The sequence below is a fragment of the Primulina eburnea genome, chromosome 8 (assembly GCF_022965805.1).
Source record: "Primulina eburnea isolate SZY01 chromosome 8, ASM2296580v1, whole genome shotgun sequence".
In the NCBI taxonomy this organism is placed as follows: Eukaryota; Viridiplantae; Streptophyta; class Magnoliopsida; order Lamiales; family Gesneriaceae; genus Primulina; species Primulina eburnea.
The window spans coordinates 13,828,781-13,852,502 of record NC_133108.1 but is presented as its reverse complement, the minus strand read 5'-3'; the positions used below and the strand labels follow the sequence as shown (position 1 = coordinate 13,852,502).

The 23,722-nt window shown below is 40.4% G+C and overlaps 1 protein-coding gene across 1 annotated transcript in view; it reads right to left on the bottom strand.

The window, feature by feature from the left end:
* Nucleotides 1-23,504, bottom strand: part of LOC140839025 (uncharacterized) — a 45,779-nt gene extending 22,275 nt beyond the window's left edge. Inside the window, exon 1 of the mRNA XM_073205651.1 lies at nt 22,852-23,504. Within this exon, the coding sequence (XP_073061752.1) occupies nt 22,852-23,504 (653 nt within the window). The remainder of the gene's footprint in view (nt 1-22,851) is intronic.
* Nucleotides 23,505-23,722: the final 218 nt, after the last annotated feature.

Below are 23,722 nucleotides of genomic sequence, written 5' to 3'. Positions count from 1 at the left end.
CTACCGCTCGGGCGCCAATTGTTCTGTCCAAAAATGCACCCTTCATATGATTTGGCCAATCTGATCTCGTAATAGCCCGGTTATAATTATATCTATTCATAATCAATAATCATCTCAGATTACGATAATTAATTTCTCGGGCATTACAACTCTCGAGATGTTTACATCGCAAAACTGAATACCCAACTGATCGCGCAAAATGAACCAGTCTAACTGGTTACGTCAATTTAGCAGTCCAGCTGATTGTCCAGTTGATAGGTGATTCAGCAGGAAAACCTCATAAGCCTGGCCAGCCGAAGGAGTGTTCAACTGATGAAGAAACCCATCTGATCAGTCCAACTGAACGAATGTGAAATCAGTTCCACTGACGAGTCAACTGATTTCACCAGCCCAACTGAAAGATCGGTTCCATTGACCAGTTCGAAGCATCGGTTAGAATCTTTCAGTTATGGTGAAGATAAACTCTTTCAAGTGGATTCGAGCTACGCGAGAAGGTACAAAGCCATTATCCAGTCAAAGGACAATAATGGACGTTGCATCAAAGTATTAAAGACAAAACGCTTAAGAAGAGCAGTCCAAAAGATGAGACACAAAGTCCAAGAAGTCGATTCAAATGCAACAGATACAATAAATTAGTCTCAATGTACTATCAGCTTTTCCCGCCTATATAAAGAGAAGATCGGTGAAGACTCAAAGAACATATACAACTCAAGAGAGAAAGAGAGTAGGGCACACTTCAAAGTCAAATCAGCTTATAGAAGCATTCAAGCCCAGAGGGAACTCGTTATCGCTGATCTGCTTAGTTTAGAAGCCATTGTCCCTCAGTGTGTGAGAACACTTTTGTTCAGTTCTCACATAAACACTCGCTCTCAAAAACACTCAAAACCAGTCTTGTACAAAGACGTTAAATTTGTGTATGTAGTCTTTGACACATAGACGATAAAGAAGTGTTGGCTGGAAGGTGCTGCCTTCAGTCGTAGCTAGGAGTTCAGTTTAGGCAGTGTGTAAGTCCTAGCTGAGTGGGTTTGTACAAGTAGTTGTATAAATCAAAGTCTTCTAGTGGATTCTATCCGTGGAGATAGAAAGGGTGACGTATGAGCAGTTGAAGTCTTCGAACATCCATAAACAAATTTTTTGTATTTAACTGATTAACTATCGTTTTCAAACTGTTTTGATCAGTTGGAGTATTCGTCAGTTCAGTTGTCACCATAACTGAACTGAAGAGTGCAAAAACTAATCTGTCTTATTTCAGTTAGTCAGTTTACATAAGTTAAAACGTTTTATAAATATAACAGTATTCTTCACGAAGGATTATTTCGAGTTTCTTCCGCTTGGTTTTTAACTAAACTCGATTTAATTCATCGGTGTTAATTTTCTTAGAACACGAGCTATTGAAGCTCATTTGAGACTATTATGTGCAAAATGCCTTCGAAAGCACTAACACACACGATCCTTAATTTGGTATTGGAGCGGGTTGTTCTAAGAAGGAACATTTGAAGAAAAATGTGTTACTTTAAAATAGTGTTAAAAGTTATTTAAAATGTTTTATACAATTTTCAAAACTATTTGAAAATAATTATATGTCGCTCTTTGGTAAAGAGTTGAGAGGATTGGTCTTGCAATTTCGTTATGGCCACTTCTCCAATTTCTTAACTTTGAGGTTGCAGGGGACTGAGGAACATATGCAAAGATGCACAGCTAAATTGCTCACTGAACAAGAAATCAGTTGCAAACCTACCAAGTCAGTTGTTCTTCAGACGAAACTCATCTATGTTGGGATGTTGGTTGATTTAATCACCAGCTGAACTCCACGTGAGCCTAGTCAAAGTCTGCTCGGCCAGTTGGGTGAGCACAGAGGACAAGTCCAAAGCAGTTTAACTCGTTTCTCTAGCAAATGGAACTCACAACTGATGCAGTAGTTCAAGCTATCAAGACAACTAGCTGATGGTATATTCAGTTCTGTCACAGAAACCGACTGATACCGATACTGTTTAAAATATGCTATTGTTATAGCAATTTTTCTTTTTCAACTGATGTATACACTCAGATGTAAATTCTTGAAAAATTATTTAAATAAAACATCATGCTTATCCAATTGTGTTCCGTTGGGATTGAACAGATATTCTCAGTTATCTTGCTTACGATGCTTGAATGATTAATTGACCAATTTAAATATTTCTCAAATACGGGTTTTATTCAGTTTCTGAGGGGGAGCTTTCCTTTGTAACAAAATTTAGCTTAAAATCTTGTTACTCCCTCAGTCAACTGAAAAGTTGTTTTAAATTTCTTTAATTCAGTTTATAATGGGGAGGTTTTGACAATTTGAATGTACTAACTCTTTAACTGAATATATTGCACTTAACTTCTCAAGTTTTGTAACCATCAAAAAGGGGGAGATGGTTGGAACTTTTCAAGTTCGCAATCTTGATTTTGAAAATAACAAAACTTGTTAATTGTGTTAATAATGATCTACCTTAGTGTGCAACATCTAGGATCACTCTCGAGATGTTTACATCACAAAACTCAAGACCCAACTGATCGCACAAAATGAATCAGTCTAACCGGTTACGTCAATTTAGCAGTTCAGCTGATTGTCCAGTTGATAGGTGATTCAGCAGGAAAACCTTAGAAGCCTGGCCAGCCGAAGGAGTGTTCCACTGATGAAGAAACCCAACTGATCAGTCCAACCGAACGAGTGTGAAATCAGTTCAACTGACGAGTCAACTGATTTCACCAGCCCAACTGAAAGATCCGTTCAACTGACCAGTTCGAAGCATCAGTTAGAATCTTTCATTTATGGATGAAGACAAACTCTTTCAAGTGGATTCCAGTTGTGCGAGAAGGTACAAAGCCATTATCCAGTCAAAGGATAATAATGGACGTTGCATCAAAGCATTAAAGACAAAACGCTTAAGAAGAGTTGGCTGGAAGGTGCTGCCTTCAGTCGTAGCTAGGAGTTCAGTTTAGGCAGTGTGTAAGTCCTAGCTGAGTGGGTTTGTACAAGTAGTTGTATAAATCGAAGTCTTTTAATGGATCCTAGCCGTGGAGATAGAAGGGGTGACGTAGAAGCAGTTGAAGTCTCCGAACATCCATAAACAAATCTTGTGTATTTAACTGATTAACTATCGTTTTCAAACTGTTTTGATCAGTTGGAGTATTCGTCAGTTCAGATGTCACCGTAACTAAACTGAAGAATGCAAAAATTAATCTGTCTTATTTCAGTTAGTCAGTTTACATAAGTTAAAACGTTTCTAAATATAACAGTATTCTTCACGAAGGATTATTTCGAGTTTCTTCCGCTTGGTTTTTAACCAAACTCAATTTAATTCATCGGTGTTAATATTCTTAGAACACGAGCTATTGAAGCTCATTGGAGACTGTTATGTGCAAAATGCCTTCGAAGGCAGTAAAACACACTATCCTTCAGTTTTCTTTTTTAAAACTCTTCATAACGATGCACATAGGGGCTGCCATGGTAGGGGTACTTGAAAGGATGTTGTTCCACATTTTTAAGGGTCTCTAGGTGTACGTCTAAAGGCTGGAAAAGTTAGGGTAGGAGGATGAACGAAAATTGGGTTTCTGTGGGCTAGGGTTTGCTTTTTTCATCCTAGGCAAGGGAGGCTGCTAGCTGCTGTTTTGGAGGTGTTCAAGGTCCTAAGGGAGGCTAGTCATGGTCCTAGATGGGCGGTGCAAGGGCTGGACATGGGGCACATAGGCTGCATGTCGTTTTTGGGGCGTATAGTGCATGAAGTGGAGCGGCTTAGGGCTGGAGGTTCAAGGCATTCTAGGCTCATTCCAGTAGGGTCTCTAGGGTGTGGTCTAGGTTCTAGGATGGTTGGTTAGGGTCTGGATGTGATGGTTATGGCCTAGGCTTGAAGGAAACCATGGTAGGATAGATTATGGTTTTCCAAAAATGAGTATAATTTTCCAGCAAGGTTTTAGGCTTGTTCAAGGGTTATAATTAGCTTGATTTGGGCTGAATATGGGTTATTTAGGTGTTATTAATCTTTGGTTCAAGTTTGGTTAAGTTTCGAGTCCATACGATTTAAAACTGAGTTGTACGTCTAAGTTTAAAAAAGAATTGGGAAACCTATCAAAAAGCTAAATTTTAAGCCTAAGAAATATTTATGGGAGTGTTTTAAGGTATTAGGATAAGTTTGGGACGATTTGGGACGTCGTTCTGAGGTCTAAGGATAAATACAAAAGATATGCTTCTAGAGGTAAAACGGTCATTTTACTCTTAGAAAATAGTAAACGTCATGAGAGTGCTCTGAATGATGTTTTATATGCTAATACGATTATTTTAAATGTTTTGATGTTATAATGTTATTTTAAATGTTTATGAATTTTTATGATGTTAAAATGTTGATTTTAAATGTTTATGATTTAATATGTCAAAAGGTTTATTTGAAATGTTTATGATCTAATATGTCAAAAAAGTTATTTTAAATGTTTTTGGTGTTAAAATGTTATTTTAAATGTTTATGGATTTTTAATATGATAAATTTTTTATTTTAAACGATTATTGATTTTTATGATAAAACGAAAACGTTAAAGATATGTTGCATGCTTGGTTTAAAAGAAAAACGTTATATGCACGTCTAATTTTATAAAGTGATGAGAATATGAAACGTTGAAGGAAGTGAAATAATTGTGACTAATACGATGATATGTTGGATATGTCGTGAGGGTGAAGTTACTAGTGGGAGCCTGACGATCGTATTTCCATTGATACGAATATGATGATATGAATGAGGATGTCGTGAGGGGAGAAGGCCCCAGAGGGAGTCCATTCACGGGAGAAGGCCTCAGAGGGAGCTCATTTATGGGAAAAGACCCCCAGAGGTAGCCCATCTATGGGAGAAGGCCCCCTAGGGAGCCCCGAAAATCGTATTTCCATATGAGGATATGATTGGCCAAGGCTCAATTGACCGATGAGAGTGTTGCTGATATCCCCGCTCCCCAGTGTTGTGATTACATGTAGATAGATCCATCGCCCAACACCTAGACATAGATGAACACGAAAATCACAATTCAAGATCTGAATTCAACGAAACGAAAAATGAATAGATATATGTTGATGATAATATGTATATGAATATGTTGATGATAATATGTATATGAATATGTTGAAGATGACATGAAAATGTTTATGTTTAAAGTTTATGCATCATGAAAAGGTTTTTGAAAACGTTTATAGTTAAAGTTTATACATCTTCATGAAAACGATATTTTAAGTACAAGTATTTAACTGTTGTATGTGATATGTATATGTAGTACTTGTTATCAAGATTATTGTGTGTTGAATCTTTACTCACTAGGTGTGATTAATGCAGGTGATTATGATAATAATGTTTATGGAGGTCTTGATGGTTGACTTTGCTGGACTGAAGGTGCACATAACCCGAGGACTGACGCTAGTTTCCGCACTAGTTTATGATTTATGATTTTAAGTATGTTAAAGATATTTTATGACTTTTATTTATGTTTATGAGTGATTTTTGAGAGGTAATAGTATGAGCTATACTTTTCAAATAATGTTTTTAGGTCGGTAAAACGTTTGATGGTTTTATGCTTTAAACTACTTTCTTTTGGATTTTTAAATGGTTGTTTTATTTTCAAAATGACATCAAGGTATTTTAAAGTGTATATATATATATATATATATATATATATATATATATATATATATATATATATATATATATTTCAAATTATGGAGACTAAGTAGGAAAAAAATTCTAGTACTTTTTAAGAAAACGAATAGCAGACATTTCAATTCGTCTATTCGCACTTTGGCTTTTTTAGCATTTGAGGACACCTTCAGTGATGACTACAACTGTATTTGCTGTTAGTATCTTCATTGGTCCATATATGATGACAAACCATATATCATCGTCTTGAGTAGCTAAATGAGCCTGCATTCTGTTCTTCCAATCATCAAAGTCTTCTTTAGAGAACATCGGAATTTGGCTAAATGAAGTCATTTGATAATCGATGTGTAGAGTCGAGAATAAGTCAAGCTCTGATAACACTTGATAGGTTCAGATGGAGTGTTTAAAAGGGGGGTTGAGTAAACACTCGATACTATTTTATTTCTTCCGGTTAATTTAGCTGGTCGGACAACTAAATTATATATACTCGAGTGTCGATGTCAATTGACTAACAAATAAGTGCGGAAAGAAGCCAAACTGACATATTAGAACAAGTCACAAACAAGGTTGGCTAAGTAAACTGAAAGTGAAAAATTCGCGGATATATTTTTGGATATTCAGATACTCAAGCTCTTATGTCACCCATTCTTCAATTTGGAATGCTCACATTAGAAGACTTTAGACAATACAACTAATTTGCAAAATCTCAGTTCAATTTAGACTTAAAACACATCCAAATTGAAACTCCTAACATATCTCAACTGATAATAGACATTGTACAAAACTGCTATTTAGATACAATGATTTATAATTTTGCTATATCATAGTACTAAATTATACTTGATGATAAGATACAATTTTTTGTAAAGTGTGCTCGACTGATTAAATTTTTCAGTTCGGATATTTGGAATTTGAATGCTTGATTCTCCGTAAAAGTTGTAACCTTACTAAACTGAATCTTTTCTCAATATATAGATGTTTTATAATAGATCCGTTCCAAACAAAAAATGTATGTTGGCTTGTCTTTAGTACATGCCAACATTCTCTGATAGTCGTATATTGTTGCAATCAGTTTTATAAGAACAATAATAATTATTTTTTTCTTCTAGTGTAAACTGATTTTGTTGTAAACTAATTCTATTCATAAACTAATTTTGTTGAAAATTAAACGAGGAAAACTGATTGACTGATAAGAGATATTTCAGTTTAGGGTGAGTGTAGATTAGGTTAGCTATAATCAGTTTTGCATTTATTATCTGTTAACTCCAAAACATAAGAATTCATGTTCCAACAATGTACCTTCAATTCGGCTGCTCGGATTCCACTCTGGTCTTTAATCGGGCCCGTCACCTTAGACTTAGGCCCATAAACTTAGAATAAGTTTATGGTCTTTATACAGTGGGATTATAATTGTTGTTAAGACCTCGCCCCCTTATAGGATTAAAAATTAGGGATTGATATCAGTACAACATAGAAAATAGATGAATTTATTTAGTGTTTACAATGAATTATGCTATGATTTAAAGATTATGAAATGTGAATATTCTTTACAATTCAAGTTATGCAATGATATGTTATGATTTTGGAAATTATATATATAGTTTTCTATATATCTCGAACGACCCCCACTTGCTGAGTATTTCACAAAATTCTCACTATTTACTTTCGCCCTCATATAAGAATGAGGAGTAAGTTGAAGAATATGAGCAAGTGTACTTGTAACGTACCGTACTTTTACTACTTGAAATTTGCGGAAAAATTAAAAATTTTATTAAATAAAAACATCCATACGGTCGTCACCCAACATTCATAAAAATATTTTTAAAATAATCCATCACCAATTAAAAAGTTGCTAAAAGAACGCTGTCTCAAAACATCTCACATTCAAATCATAAAAATTCAGAGTATTTAAAACTGTGCTTAAAAACATAAACTTGCGGTCCTCGGGTTTAGCCTGCCACTCAGCCCAAGCCTGCCCCTTGGTCGCCACCTCCTGTCTCCTGTTCATCGTACTCACCTGCATCGATCAGGTCTAGTGAGTCTAAACACTCAACACGTATAAACTGGAAATAACGAGTACTACATAATAAAATCGCATGCATCTTTAATATAGGACATACATAACTTTAAATTGAACTTGCATAAACTTCAACTTGGAATAAACTTGAACTTGAACATACATACTACGACGTGCCATGATCATAAACTTTTCTTAAACATGCTATCATACTTCACATACTTGGCTGCATAATTTTACGTAGAGGATGTTTCAAAGCAAGTGACCCTTAATATGATAAACGCCTGATCAGACACACCACAGTACTGGGCTGATAGGGACGTATCCATTGCCGCATACATAAGATCCCTGTTCATAATTTAACAGGCCAGTTGATCCACGTTCATAATTTAACGCTTCACAACCACGATCTAACCCGTTCATAATTTAACGGGCGGATTGGTCCCCGTTCATGATTTAACGCTTTCCAATCCTAACTTTCTTTGGTCACAAGACAATTAGCATACCTCGAAACTTAAAACATTTTCTTTTGCACGTCATTCATACTTACTTGGCGTTGAGGGATTCGTTGGACTTCGACTGGGGCCGTCGCTGCGACATACTAACATGAATTTCATACTTAACTTGCATAGCTTAGACGTAGAAAAATTATACTTACTCTCAAGCTCGATCATATCTTAGGACCTTCTATAACTTCCCATGACATGACCTTACTAATCCTTGTTCTAAACCATGGCATCAAACCTTGAAACCAAAAATAATATTTTTCCCAAACAGTGTGTACACGGACCCCTAACCCGGGTCCGTGTACAGGTCCGTCTACCTACGGTGAAGGATGTACTCGGAAAGAAAAAGGGGCACGGTCCGTGTAAGGGTCCGTGTCCACTCGCAACTTTGACACTTGTGAGAAAGTGAAGGCACGGACCCCGTGCCAGGGTCCGGGTAAAGGTCCGTGTATCTGCGCAAATTTGACACTCACGAGAAAACAAATGCACGGACCCCGTGTCAGGGTCCGTGGCAAGGTCCGTGTGGCTACTGTCGGTCGAAACTTACGAGATTCTGAACATGTTTTTGCTTAGTCTTCTAGACTCGATTCCTCGGACTACCGTGGCAAGGTCCGTGTGGCTACTGTCGGTCGAAACTTACGAGATTCTGAACATGTTTTTGCTTAGTCTTCTAGACTCGATTCCTCGGACTATGAACGTCACCACGAGACACTTCTTATAACACTAAAGTATTATACCAAACCCAAGTGCATAAACATCACCCCGAGGGTAACAATTCACAACCAACGACACAACAACGAATTGGACATCAATGATTGTTCCTACGACTCTAGAACCATCTTAGTGCCTATCGACACGAAACAAAACATCGATGACCATTCCAACATCATAACCAAAGTACCTATGTGCAGCGGCGATCACCCGTCAAGCCCCAACGAAGCCTGCAACGTAAAACTTCAAGAAACACATCAATAACACATTTTCTGAAAATTACAGTTTGAGCAGTCTCACGAAAAACATCATAACTCACTCATTTTTTGTCCAAAAATCTCGAGATTTTTGTCAAATCGAAGGCATCGAAAAGTTCTACATTTTTCTAGTTGAAAGTTTTCTCAAAATATGAACAGAAAAATCGCAGTATTTGAAAAGACAGCAAAAACGAGTTTTAGATCTAAAACTTTTCCTTCGAAATTGATCCGATCTATGATCCGCTCAAACTACTAACATCATACATAACTTTTACGCATAAAAACAACGCAATACAATATATGACTTGATCGACACAGCAAGGACAGAATATACGTGCCTTTTTTATATTAAACGTTACCGAACCGGCGATATCGAAGCGGGGATGAAAGCGAGGTTGATCCGGGACGATCGTGGCGCTAAAACTTGCGATAAAAACTCACGAAACTTGCTGGGATCGTGAAGGGGATGGGGCGGCTGCTGTAGGGAAGGAGAATCCCTAGGTTTTCTTCTCTCAAAATAATAAAAACTGAATGATAGAGTGTGTGTGTGTGTTTAGGCGTTACAGGTGTGTGTAAAAGCGTGTAATGTGTGTGTGAGGCGTGTGTTTTAGTGTAATTAGGAGACTGAATTTTAGTTTACTAAAATAATTGTCTACTAATTAAAACACTAACTCACAATTATCTTTTAAATAAAATTCTTTAATTAAAATATAACACACACCATGCTAGATTTTAAGAGTTTAAAGATTTTAAAAGTTTTAAACTCTTAAAATTGATAAATACATGATTTAGACTTGAAATGCTAAAATTCAATAAATTAATTGAAAATGCCCTCAAACTCAACTAAAATAAGATACCATATTTAAATTGCCAAAAATCGTCCCCGGGTCTTTTCCTCAATCCCGCCTCGAATGATCGCCTGAAACATGAAACTCGAAAGACATTTTAACGTGCATCACATAAACGTAGATACTTTAAAATAATGCATTTAAATGAATTATGCATGACTAAACTCCTTTAAAATAAATTAAATGCTTTACTAATTTAAATAAATGCATGGGTTTTACGTGTATGAAATTGGGCTCTACAGTTCCTCCCCCACTTATAAAAATTTCGTCCTCGAAATTAAGTCTTACCGAACAATTCCGGGTAGCGAAGTCTCATATCTGCCTCTGACTCCCAAGTGGCCTCTTCCACTGATTGGTTAAACCACCGAACTTTGACTAGCTTAGTCACTTTGTTCCGGAGTCTGCGCTCCTGTCTGTCGAGGATTTGAGTCGGTCTTTCCTCATAAAACAAATCTGGAGCAAGCTACAAAGGCTCATAACTCAGAACATGCGAAGGATTAGCTAGGTATTTCCTCAGCATCGAGACATGGAACACATTGTGCACCCCGGCCAGATTCTGCGGAAGGGCAACACGATAGGCTAGTGTCCCAACTCTGTCCAAAATCTCGAACGGTCCAATAAACCTTGGACTCAACTTGCCTCTTTTCCCAAATCTTGTAACACCCTTCATGGGTGCTATCTTGACGAAAACGTGATCCCGAACGGCAAACTCGAGATCTCTTCTTCTCTTATCGGCATAGCTCTTCTGACGGCTTTGGACGGTCTTCATTCTGTCATGAATCTTGACCACCACTTCTGCAGTCTGCTGAACTATCTCTGGGCCTAGATCTGTTCTCTCACCAACTTCATCCCAATGAACTGGCGATCTGCACTTCTGACCATACAACGCTTCATAGGGAGCCATACCAATTGATGCTTGGAAACTGTTGTTGTATGTGAACTCTACTAGAGGTAGCTTAGACTCCCAAAGTTCCCTGAAAATCAATCATGCAAGCTCTTAGCAAGTCTTCCAAAATCTGAATCACTCGCTCAGACTGACCATCTGTCTGCGGGTGAAAAGCTGTACTGAACAGTAACTTCGTCCCCATAGCTGCATGCTAGCTCTTCCAGAAGGACGATGTAAACCTCGGATCCCTGTCGGACACAATAGAGACTGGGAAACCATGCAAACGGACTATCTCCTGGATATAAAGCTCCGCATACTGCGTCATGGAGAAAGTCGTCTTCACTGGCAGAAAATGCGCTGACTTAGTGAGTCGATCCACTATAACCCAAATAGAATTAGACCCTTTGACTGACTTAGGTAACCCAACGACGAAATCCATAGTGATGTTCTCCCATTTCCACTCTGGGATAGGGAGTGGCTTAAGCATACCTGCTGGCCTCTGATGCTCTGCCTTCACCTGCTGACAAGTGAGGCACTCAGATACAAATATGCGGATGTCTCTCTTCATCCCTGGCCACCAATACAAAATCTGCAGGTCTTTGTATATCTTGGTACCTCCTGGGTGAATAGAATACGGAGATGTGTGTGCCTCTGTCAGAATATTCTGTCTGATCGAATCAACACTAGGCACCCACATTCTGTCTCTGTATATCACGATACCATCTGACACTGTGTACAAAACACTGCCCTTAGCTTCATCCTTCAGTCTCCATTTCTGTAGTTGCTCATCTGAAGATTGTCATGCTCGAATGCGGTCTAGTAAATCAGATTTGACTGTCAGATTAGACAGTCTAGGAGCTCTGCCCTTACGATAAATCTCTAGACCAAACCTCTGAATCTCAGACTGAAGCGGTCTCTGAACTGACAATTGTGCTATGACTGCCACCTTTCTGCTCAAAGCGTCTGCCACGATGTTAGCTTTTCCCGGGTGGTAGCTAATCTCGCAATCATAGTCCTTCACAAGTTCTAACAACCGTCTCTGTCTCATATTCAGCTCCTTCTGCGTGAAAAAATATTTGAGACTTTTGTGATCGGTGAAAATATGACACTTCTCGCCGTATAAGTAATGTCTCCAAATCTTCAATGCAAAGACAACGGCTGCTAATTCCAAATTGTGAGTCGGGTAGTTCTTCTCATGCACCTTTAACTGTCTGGAAGCATAAGCTATAACTCGACCCTGTTGCATCAACACTGCTCCTAAACCGAGCTTAGATGCATCGGTGTATAACACATAATCTCCTTGCCCTGATGGCATGGCTAACACCGGTGCGGAAATGAGAGCTTGCTTCAAGGTGTCGAAGCTCTTCTGACATTCATCACTCCACGTAAATTTAGCATTCTTCTTGGTTAGTGAAGTGAGTGGCACTGCTATAGACGAAAACCCCTGAATAAACTTACGGTAGTAGCCTGCTAAGCCCAAAAAGCTGCGGATCTCGGATGCATTCTTTGGCTCTACCCATTCCTTGACAGCTGCCACTTTGGCTGGATCCACTTCAATCCCTCTACTAGACACTATATGCCCCAAAAACGCGACTTTCTGCAACCAAAACTCGCACTTACTGAATTTTGCATACAACTTACGGCTCTACAAAGTCTGCAAAATTGTCCTCAAGTGCTGGTCGTGCTCCTCATGGCTCTTCGAGTATATGAGAATATCGTCAATGAACACTATGACGAACTGATCGAGGAATGGTTGAAATACTCGGTTCATGAGATCCATGAAAATAGCTGGAGCATTGGTCAATCCAAACGGCATCACTAAGAACTCGTAATGCCCGTATATGGTCCTGAAAGCTGTCTTATGCACATCTGCATCCTTTACTCTCAGTTGGTGATACCCTGATCGAAGATCGATTTTAAAGAAAAAGGTAGCTCCCTGCAACTGGTCGAACAAATTTTCGATTTGTGGCAACGGATACTTATTCTTGATCGTTACCTTGTTCAGCTCACGGTAATCGATGCACAGTCTCATGCTCCCATCTTTCTTTTTCACAAAGAGTACTGGTGCGCCCCATGGTGAGAAACTCGAGCGGATAAACTCCTTGTCTAAAAGCTCCTGAATCTGCTGTTTAAGTTCTAACATCTCTGCTGGAGCTAATCTGTACGGTGCCTTAGAGATCGGCACTGTACCAGGCATGAGATCGATGGCAAACTCCACCTCTCTATCTGGTGGAAGGCCTGTGACGTCGTCTGGGAAGACGTCTTGAAATTCTCTGGCTACTGGCACTTCTGAAATAGAAGGAGTGGGCACGTCAGGCGCTGCTATAACACTGGCCAAGAAAGCCTGACATCCCTTTGAAATTAATTTCCTCGCCTGCATGCACGAAATCATACGAGGGAAACTCCTCCATCTAGCTGGCTCGAATAAAAAACTGCTCCATACCGAGCGGTCTGACCAATACCGACCTCTTCTGAAAATCGATTAGAACTCGGTTCTTAGTCAGCCAGTCCATGCCCAAAATTATATCAAACTCTGGCATCGGCAATACGATCAAATCTGCATACACTAGGTGGCCCTGCAGTTCTAGATCGATATCCCTGATCACACTGGTAGCTAACAACTCTTCCCCTGATGGGACTGTCACTGAGAAGTTCAAGTCTAGGCCGATGGACTTGATGTCCAGGTGATTAGCGAAGGTCTCTGATATAAAGGAGTGAGTGGTTCCTGAATCTATCAGTGCAGTTGTAGCTAATCTCTTTATGAAAATGTTCCCTGAGATGCGTTAGCACAACACAACTTATATCCAAAATACTAACATTAACCTTACGCATAATAAAATTCGATGTCCTATGCCATTCAAAAATAATGCTAACAAGATAGTAACCCAAATATACTCAAACAATACTAGCATCCTAAAAATCCCCAAATAAAATTCACCTGCAAGGCAAAGTAATACTGAGCTTAGGTAGGAAAGTTTACCGGTCAGTAAAGTAGTGTCCGGATCCGCTTCCTGAGCGTGCATGGCGAATACCCGGCCTTGAGTTGGCTGCTTCCACTGCGGGCACTCCTTTAGCATGTGGTCGGTAGCACCACACTTAAAGCACTTGCCTGACCCATACAAGCATGGTCCTGGATGCTGGCGGTTACACTTCTGACAAACAGGGAAATTACCGGGCATCTGCGGCGCCCCCTGCTATTGGATAGGACCCTTGCCCTTAGGTGGTCCTTTGTATGGTTTCTTTCCAGGCTGCCCCTGGTAGGGCTTCTTAAATGGTGGTCGCTGCTGATACTGCTTGTAATGCCCGGAAATTTAATCCTAATAATCTGTAATTATTGAATTATAATTTGATATGATTACGAAAGGATTAATCGGGACACGAAATACAAGTACGTGTGAAAAGTGTGTGTAAGTGTAAGGAGGCAGCACGCACATGCGCGGACCAATGCGCGCACATGCGCGCATCGAACAGGGGGCTTCGCGCATATGCGCGGGTGATTGCGCGCATATGCGCGAAGGGGACAGTAGCCCCCCTAAATTTCGATTGGCCCCGCGCATATGCGCCGATAGCGTGCGCGCATATGCGCGAGGCGAAGTGTGATACACGCGCAGGGACAATGGTCTCGCGCATATGCGCGAAGACAATGCGCGCATATGCGCGAGAGGCTGGGGACGAATTGTGAGGATGACACGTATGGAATTTTGCATGCAATATATATATAAGGAAACTGAATTTCGTTTCTTCAGAATTTGGAAGTAAGAATTGAGATTTCCTTCAAGTCTCTGTGAAGTATAGAAAAATCCTTACGCCTTTATAATTCAATCCGTCTGTCCGAATTGTAATCTGACTTCAGTACTGCAATCCTATCGACGTAGACTACACTTTGACGTAAGTTTTGCTACGTTTTGACATGCTTTGAAATTATGCTATTGTCAGAATTTAATAGGATTCATATATGATGTTCTGGACATGTTAGACATCGTAGAATCGAAGTCAGATCAGAAAACGGATTGATTCTGGAATTGCTATGATTTTCTGATTATATTGATTGAGTATCGGACAGATTTAGATTATGGATTGATTATAGATTGTACTGGATATGAGTTATGGATTGTAACTGTTATCTGGTGTATTGGTATTGACGGGGATATTGAAATTGTACCGTTATACCGTCAATTTTTGAATTAAAGCCAGATTAATCAGATTATTATGGAATTGACTGGTATATTGATATGAGATTATTGATATTGTCAGTACCAGACAGGCTTTGAGTTCAGGACTTCGACTGAGCCAGAAACCGACGAAAGAAAGGTATAAGTCAATGTGGTATTGGGAGATGGACTTGAGTCGGTTGAGACTTGGGTTTCCCTAAATCACATACTTTATTTTATTGCATGGATATTTGCATTACATTGATTAATGTACTTGTTCTCTTGAATTTAGATGACAGGTATTAGACGAGTTCTCTTGTGACAGAAGTGCCGGATAGTGGTGGTATCGCCACGGCACATTGCACGATGTCTCAAGATAGGATATTAGCGATAGAGCTATAGTCCATGACGGTTAGGTCAGGACACCGGATGTTTGGTTATATCGAGTAACAGGGAACAGGAATTAGTCTATTACGGAAGTCGATATAGGAACACCGGATAGGGTTATATCGAGTAATAGAATTATGGTTCCTCCTATTACGGAATTCGATATAGGAATACCACATCTGGAAACCGGGATCCCTAGACTAGGATTGAGTCTAGTCTGAATTATGATTGATGTCGACAGTTTGATTTGATATTGTTTATGTTTCAGATTTTGATACATATTCATGTTACCTGATTACATGCTTTATATTGTTTATATGATTGCATGTTTCATTGATTTATATTGGGGATTATATTCTCACCGGTATATCCGGCTGTTGTCTTGTCTGTATGTGTACTTGACAACAGGTGGGACAGGTCCAGGGTCGAGGAGATAAAGAGCTAGATCGTGATTAGAGTGGTGGCACCGGACTTGGACTAGATATAGGGTTAAACACTTGACTTTAGTTTTAACCCCTAGTTTGAATAAATGTTGAAATACAGGATTTGTATTTTATATACTTATATGTATATATGTTGTATGTCACTACGTTCCGCAGTTTAAAAAAAAAAAAATTAGACCCTGTTTTATTATTGATTAATTAGTCCCAATGATGATTAAGAACTTGATTAGCGTCCGGGCCCCCACAACAGGTGGTATCAGAGCGATAGATCCTTGAGATTGAGATAGGAGATAGTGAGCGGGGTAGAATGTGTTTTCTTTCCTGCTTTTGATTGCTAGCATGATTCCTGTTTTAATATATGCTACCTGAATTATCTGATATTGATATGGTATTGTATATTATTGGAATGGATCAGCTGTAAGATGATCCGAGGAGGCTTAAAACATGATTATTGTTGGAATTGCTAACCCTTTTGGTTATCAGATATGCCTCCGAGGAGAATGCCAGGACAGGGGAGTACCTCGAATCCTCCCATGGATGTGACACCTACAGCAATGGAAAAATTGCTGAAAAGGTTTCAGTCATTTCATCCACCGACTTTGAAAGGAACGGAGAACTCCGTGGAATGTGAAAGTTGGTTGGACGACATTGAATCACTGTTTGAATCTTTGGAGTATACTGAGGAAAAGAGGGCGAAACTGATAATACACCAGTTGCATGACGTTGCTAAACACTGGTGGATCACGACTAGAAGGGCATTGGAACAGAGAGGTACGGCCATTACCTGGAATGTGTTTAAGACTGAATTCTATCTACGGTTCTTTCCAGTTTCTTATAGGAAGGACAAGGGAGCCGAGTTTGCAAACCTGAAACAAGGCCAGTTGAACATTGAGGATTATGTGGCTAAGTTTTCTACTCTGCTCCGATTTGCCCCTCATGTGGCAGGAAGTGATGAGGCCGTTGCAGACCAGTTTATAAATGGTCTAAATCCTGAAATTTTTACTCTGGTGAATACTGGGAGGCCCAACAACTTCACCGATGCCCTAAACAGAGCCAAGGGAGCCGAGGCAGGCCTGATGAGGCAGAGAGAGGCTTCGTTTGTGCTTCCAGCACCGGGACCACAACCACCTCCTCGATTTGAAGGTGGCAGCAGCAGTAGTACCGGGAAGAAAGATTTCTTGAAGGCTAGAGGAAAGCAATTCAAGAAATCAGGGACTACCTCGTCCAGTTCGAGTGGCTCTAGACAGACCGGGCAGAGCCAGAGCTATGCAGGACCGTACTGTGGTACTTGTGGAGGGAGACATTCCACAGATCAGTGCCGAGGAGTAGTTGGCAGCTGTCGTATCTGTAGACAGCAGGGACACTTTGCCCGAGTGTGTCCACAGCGAGGCGCCCAGGGATCACATGCAGCTGAGTCATCTGGATCAGTGGCTCAGGCAGGTAGACGACCATCTGCCGTTCATTCCTTCCAGCCAGCACCGCCTACTCAGTCACAGCAGAGGCCAGGAGGTAGCCAGACATTGAGCCAGCCTCCGAGACAGCAGGCCAGAGTTTTTGCTTTGACCGAGGAGCAGGCACAGGATGCCCCTGATGATGTAGTTGCAGGTAACTGTTTTATTTCTGGTTATCCTGCTTATGTATTGATTGATACTGGTGCATCACATACTTTTATGTCTGAGCAATTTGCTTTAATGCATTCATTGCCTGTTGAGTCCTTAGCTACTGTAGTATCTGTCACGTCTCCGTTAGGAACAGGTTTGATATCGGTGAAATCTGTGAAATCGTGTATACTGCAGTACGACGGGCATACCATTGATTTAGACTGTATTGTGCTTGGTTTATCTGATTTTGATTGCATTATCGGTATCGATATGTTGACCAAGTACCGAGCTACAGTCGATTGTTTCCACAAGATAGTTCGATTCAGACCTGAGATGACTAAGGAGTGGAAATTTTATGGTAAGGGTTCTAGAGCTAGAATTCCTTTGATATCTGCAATAAATATGACTCGATTATTGCAGAAGGGAGCGGATGGATTCCTGGTATATTCAGTTGATTTACTGAAGACGAGCCCATCAGTGGCGGATTTGCCAGTGGTGTGTGAGTTTGCTGATGTCTTTCCAGATGAGATTCCTGGATTGCCTCCGATTCGAGAGATAGACTTCAGCATTGAGTTAATGCCAGGAACAGTCCCGATTTCGAGAGCTCCATACCGGATGGCACCAATCGAATTGAAAGAATTGAAGGAACAGTTGGAGGATTTACTGGCCAAGGGATATATTAGACCGAGTGTATCTCCTTGGGGTGCTCCAGTACTGTTCGTGAGAAAGAAAGATGGGTCGATGAGACTTTGTATCGACTACCGACAGCTGAATAAGGCGACGGTAAAGAATAAATATCCATTGCCTCGTATTGATGATTTGTTTGATCAGTTGCAGGGTTCATCTGTATATTCCAAGATCGATTTGAGATCTGGATACCATCAATTGAGAGTCAGGGACTCTGATATCTCAAAGACAGCATTCAGAACCAGGTATGGACACTATGAGTTTATTGTCATGCCTTTTGGTTTGACGAATGCACCGGCGGTATTTATGGGATTGATGAACCGCGTCTTTCAGAAATACTTGGATTATTTTGTTATCATATTCATTGATGATATATTGATTTATTCAAAGAATATGATTGAGCATGCTAATCACCTGAGGACTGTGTTGAGAATTTTGAGGGCAGAGAAACTGTATGCTAAATTGTCGAAATGCGAGTTTTGGCTGAAACAGGTTGTGTTCTTGGGTCACATTATATCGGGAGACGGTATATCAGTTGATCCCAGTAAGGTTGAAGCCGTGATTAGTTGGCCTAGACCTACATCTGTGCCAGAAATTCGCAGTTTTATGGGTTTGGCGGGATATTATCGTCGATTTATTCAAGATTTCTCGAGTATTGCCAAGCCAATCACTCAGCTGACTCAGAAAAATGCTCCTTTTGTATGGTCAGAAGACTGTGAGTCTAGTTTTCTGGAATTAAAGAAGAGATTGACCAGTGCTCCGGTGTTGACGATTCCATCAGGTACTGGTGATTTTGTCGTTTACTGTGATGCATCTCACCGAGGATTAGGGTGTGTCTTGATGCAGCGAGGGCATGTTATTGCTTATGCCTCCAGACAGCTGAAACCCCATGAATCACGATATCCAATTCATGATTTTGAATTAGCAGCCATAGTCTTTGCATTGAAGATATGGCGACACTATCTATACGGTGAGAAATTTGAAATTTATTCTGATCATAAAAGCTTGAAATATCTGTTTTCGCAATCAGAATTGAATATGAGACAGCGAAGATGGCTGGATTTACTGAAAGACTTTGATTGTGAAATCAAATACTATCCAGGAAAGTCGAATGCAGCAGCAGATGCGCTGAGTCGAAAGGTATGTGCACTATCCTTATCGACGATAGGTGTTTCGAATTTGATAAAGGACTGCTGTTTGTCTGGATTAGCTTTTGAAACCGATTGTCAACCTATAAGATTATATACTATTCAAGCTGAACCAGAGCTACTTTTGAAAATTAAAGAAGCTCAGAAAGTTGATCAGAAGGTACAGAATTCGATTGCAATGGTCAGAGCTGGACATCAAGCGGAATATCAGGTTCGTGACAATGTCTTGTATGTGAATAATCGTATTGTTGTGCCAAATGTTTCAGAATTGAGACAGCGAATACTGACAGAAGCGCACAACAGTCGTTTTAGCATTCATCCTGGTGGTCGGAAAATGTATAATGATTTAAAGACACAGTATTGGTGGAAACAAATGAAATCTGATGTGACTGAATTTGTAGCCAAGTGTCTGAATTGCCCACAGGTGAAAACTGAGAGAAAGAAACCAGGAGGATTGTTACAGAGTTTGTCCATTCCTGAATGGAAATGGGATCACATTTCCATGGATTTTGTGACACAGTTGCCGAGATCCTCCCGAGGTTGTGATGCGATTTGGGTCGTGATTGATCGACTGACCAAATCTGCATGTTTTATTCCATACAAGATGACGTACCGATATGATCAGATGGCCGATATCTATGTCCGAGAAGTTGTTAGACTGCACGGAGTGCCGAAGTCGATTGTGTCAGACCGTGATCCTCGGTTTACTTCACACTTCTGGCAGAGTTTGCAGCAAGCTCTCGGTACGAAGTTACATTTGAGTACCGCATATCATCCACAGACTGACGGACAGTCCGAGCGGACAATTCAGACATTGGAAGATATGCTAAGAGCTGTAGTGCTGGATTTTAGCACTAATTGGCAAGATGCGTTGCCACTTTGCGAGTTTTCGTACAACAATAGCTATCAGACGAGTATTGAGATGGCTCCATTCGAAGCGTTGTACGGAAAGAAATGTCGATCCCCATTGTATTGGGATGATATCTCTGAAATTCCTGAGACTGGACCTGACATGATCAGATATATGACTGAAAAGGTAAAGCTGATTCAGAAGAAAATGAAGGCAGCTCAGGACAGACAAGCCAAATATGCCAACCTCAGACGACGACCGTTGGTATTTGAGGCTGGAGACCGAGTATTTTTGAAAATTTCACCTTTCAGAGGTGTTGTCAGATTTGGCAAGAAAGGGAAATTGTCTCCACGATACGTCGGTCCATATGAGATTCTAGAGAAGATAGGAGATCGTGCCTATCGACTTGCGTTGCCGCCTTCATTGTCAGGAATACATGAGGTGTTTCATGTATCGATGCTGCGGAAATATCTCCCCGATGATTCACACGTGATTCAGCCAGACGAGACTGAGCTGGATGAGACATTGAGTTATGTCGAGAAACCGATCCGGATTATTGATCGTAAAGAAAAACAGCTCAGAACAAAGACGATTCCTCTTGTGAAAATTCAATGGACTCGTCATGGCACTGAAGAAGCTACGTGGGAGACTGAATCTGATATGAGACAGGAATTCCCAGCATTATTTTACTGATGTAAATACATGCTTGCCTGTAATTACAGTCCTTCTTAATGATATGATTTAATTATCGATGATTTCGAGGACGAAATCGTATCTTAGAGGGGGAGAAATGTAATGCCCGGAAATTTAATCCTAATAATCTGTAATTATTGAATTATAATTTGATATGATTACGAAAGGATTAATCGGGACACGAAATACAAGTACGTGTGAAAAGTGTGTGTAAGTGTAAGGAGGCAGCACGCACATGCGCGGACCAATGCGCGCACATGCGCGCATCGAACAGGGGGCTTCGCGCATATGCGCGGGTGATTGCGCGCATATGCGCGAAGGGGACAGTAGCCCCCCTAAATTTCGATTGGCCCCCCGCATATGCGCCGATAGCGTGCGCGCATATGCGCGAGGCGAAGTGTGATACACGCGCAGGGACAATGGTCTCGCGCATATGCGCGAGAGGCTGGGGACGAATTGTGAGGATGACACGTATGGAATTTTGCATGCAATATATATATATAAGGAAACTGAATTTCGTTTCTTCAGAATTTGGAAGTAAGAATTGAGATTTCCTTCAAGTCTCTGTGAAGTATAGAAAAATCCTTACGCCTTTATAATTCAATCCGTCTGTCCGAATTGTAATCTGACTTCAGTACTGCAATCCTATCGACGTAGACTACACTTTGACGTAAGTTTTGCTACGTTTTGACATGCTTTGAAATTATGCTATTGTCAGAATTTAATAGGATTCATATATGATGTTCTGGACATGTTAGACATCGTAGAATCGAAGTCAGATCAGAAAACGGATTGATTCTGGAATTGCTATGATTTTCTGATTATATTGATTGAGTATCGGACAGATTTAGATTATGGATTGATTATAGATTGTACTGGATATGAGTTATGGATTGTAACTGTTATCTGGTGTATTGGTATTGACGGGGATATTGAAATTGTACCGTTATACCGTCAATTTTTGAATTAAAGCCAGATTAATCAGATTATTATGGAATTGACTGGTATATTGATATGAGATTATTGATATTGTCAGTACCAGACAGGCTTTGAGTTCAGGACTTCGACTGAGCCAGAAACCGACGAAAGAAAGGTATAAGTCAATGTGGTATTGGGAGATGGACTTGAGTCGGTTGAGACTTGGGTTTCCCTAAATCACATACTTTATTTTATTGCATGGATATTTGCATTACATTGATTAATGTACTTGTTCTCTTGAATTTAGATGACAGGTATTAGACGAGTTCTCTTGTGACAGAAGTGCCGGATAGTGGTGGTATCGCCACGGCACATTGCACGATGTCTCAAGATAGGATATTAGCGATAGAGCTATAGTCCATGACGGTTAGGTCAGGACACCGGATGTTTGGTTATATCGAGTAACAGGGAACATGAATTAGTCTATTACGGAAGTCGATATAGGAACACCGGATAGGGTTATATCGAGTAATAGAATTATGGTTCCTCCTATTACGGAATTCGATATAGGAATACCACATCTGGAAACCGGGATCCCTAGACTAGGATTGAGTCTAGTCTGAATTATGATTGATGTCGACAGTTTGATTTGATATTGTTTATGTTTCAGATTTTGATACATATTCATGTTACCTGATTACATGCTTTATATTGTTTATATGATTGCATGTTTCATTGATTTATATTGGGGATTATATTCTCACCGGTAAATCCGGCTGTTGTCTTGTCTGTATGTATACTTGACAACAGGTGGGACAGGTCCAGGGTCGAGGAGATGAAGAGCTAGATCGTGATTAGAGTGGTGGCACCGGACTTGGACTAGATATAGGGTTAAACACTTGACTTTAGTTTTAAACCCTAGTTTGAATAAATGTTGAAATACAGGATTTGTATTTTATATACTGATATGTATATATGTTGTATGTCACTACGTTCCGCAGTTTAAAAAAAAAAAAAATTTAGACCCTGTTTTATTATTGATTAATTAGTCCCAATGATGATTAAGAACTTGATTAGCGTCCGGGCCCCCACACTGCTGGTGTTGCTGCGGTGCCTGAAAGGGCCTCTTGCCCAGTCGATCCTTCTCAATCTCTTTCATATCCTGCTCCGCCTCCAATGCCCTCGCTACGGCGACCTCATAGGTCATAGGCCCTACCACCTTCACATCACGGCGCAAGATCGGCCGCATTCCAAGGAGAAAGTGTCTCACCTTGGCCTGAACATCATTGGCGATTAAGGGCATAAATTTGCAACCCTTCTCAAACTTCTGCACATAATCAGCTACGCTGCTATCTCCCTGTCGTAGCGTCATGAACTCCCCAATCAGTTTCGTACGCACTTCCTCAGTGAAGTACTTGGAGTAAAACACCTCTTTGAACCCATTCCACGTGAGAGTCTGTAGGTTAACTATCACTGATGCGCTCTCCCACCAAACTCTTGCACTCCCATGAAGTAGAAAGATAGCGCACCTCACTCGATCAGCATCCTGCAACTCCATAAAATCAAAAATTACCTCGATTGATTTAACCCATCCCTCTGCTATCAATGGGTCCGTCGTCCCTGAGAATTTATCTGGGTGCATCCTGCTGAACCTCTCGTAGACAGCCTCAGCTCTGGGTCTCGCCCCTGCATCAGCCACTGTCTGGTTACCCATAAACTGGGCAAAGAACTGAGTCATTCCAGCCATCATCTGGGCCTGCATGTCGGGTGGTGGAGGTGGTGAAGGATTGGCCCTCTCCTCGACTCGAGGCTCTCTGTCCTCCTCCCTATCTTCCCGGTTAATTTCACGTCTAGGAGGCATACTGTTCCAATAATTACCCAACACGTAAACCCAACATGTATGATCGTGATATACATAACATATGATGCACGTACTGAACTTAAAACATGGGCATGCTGAAATCG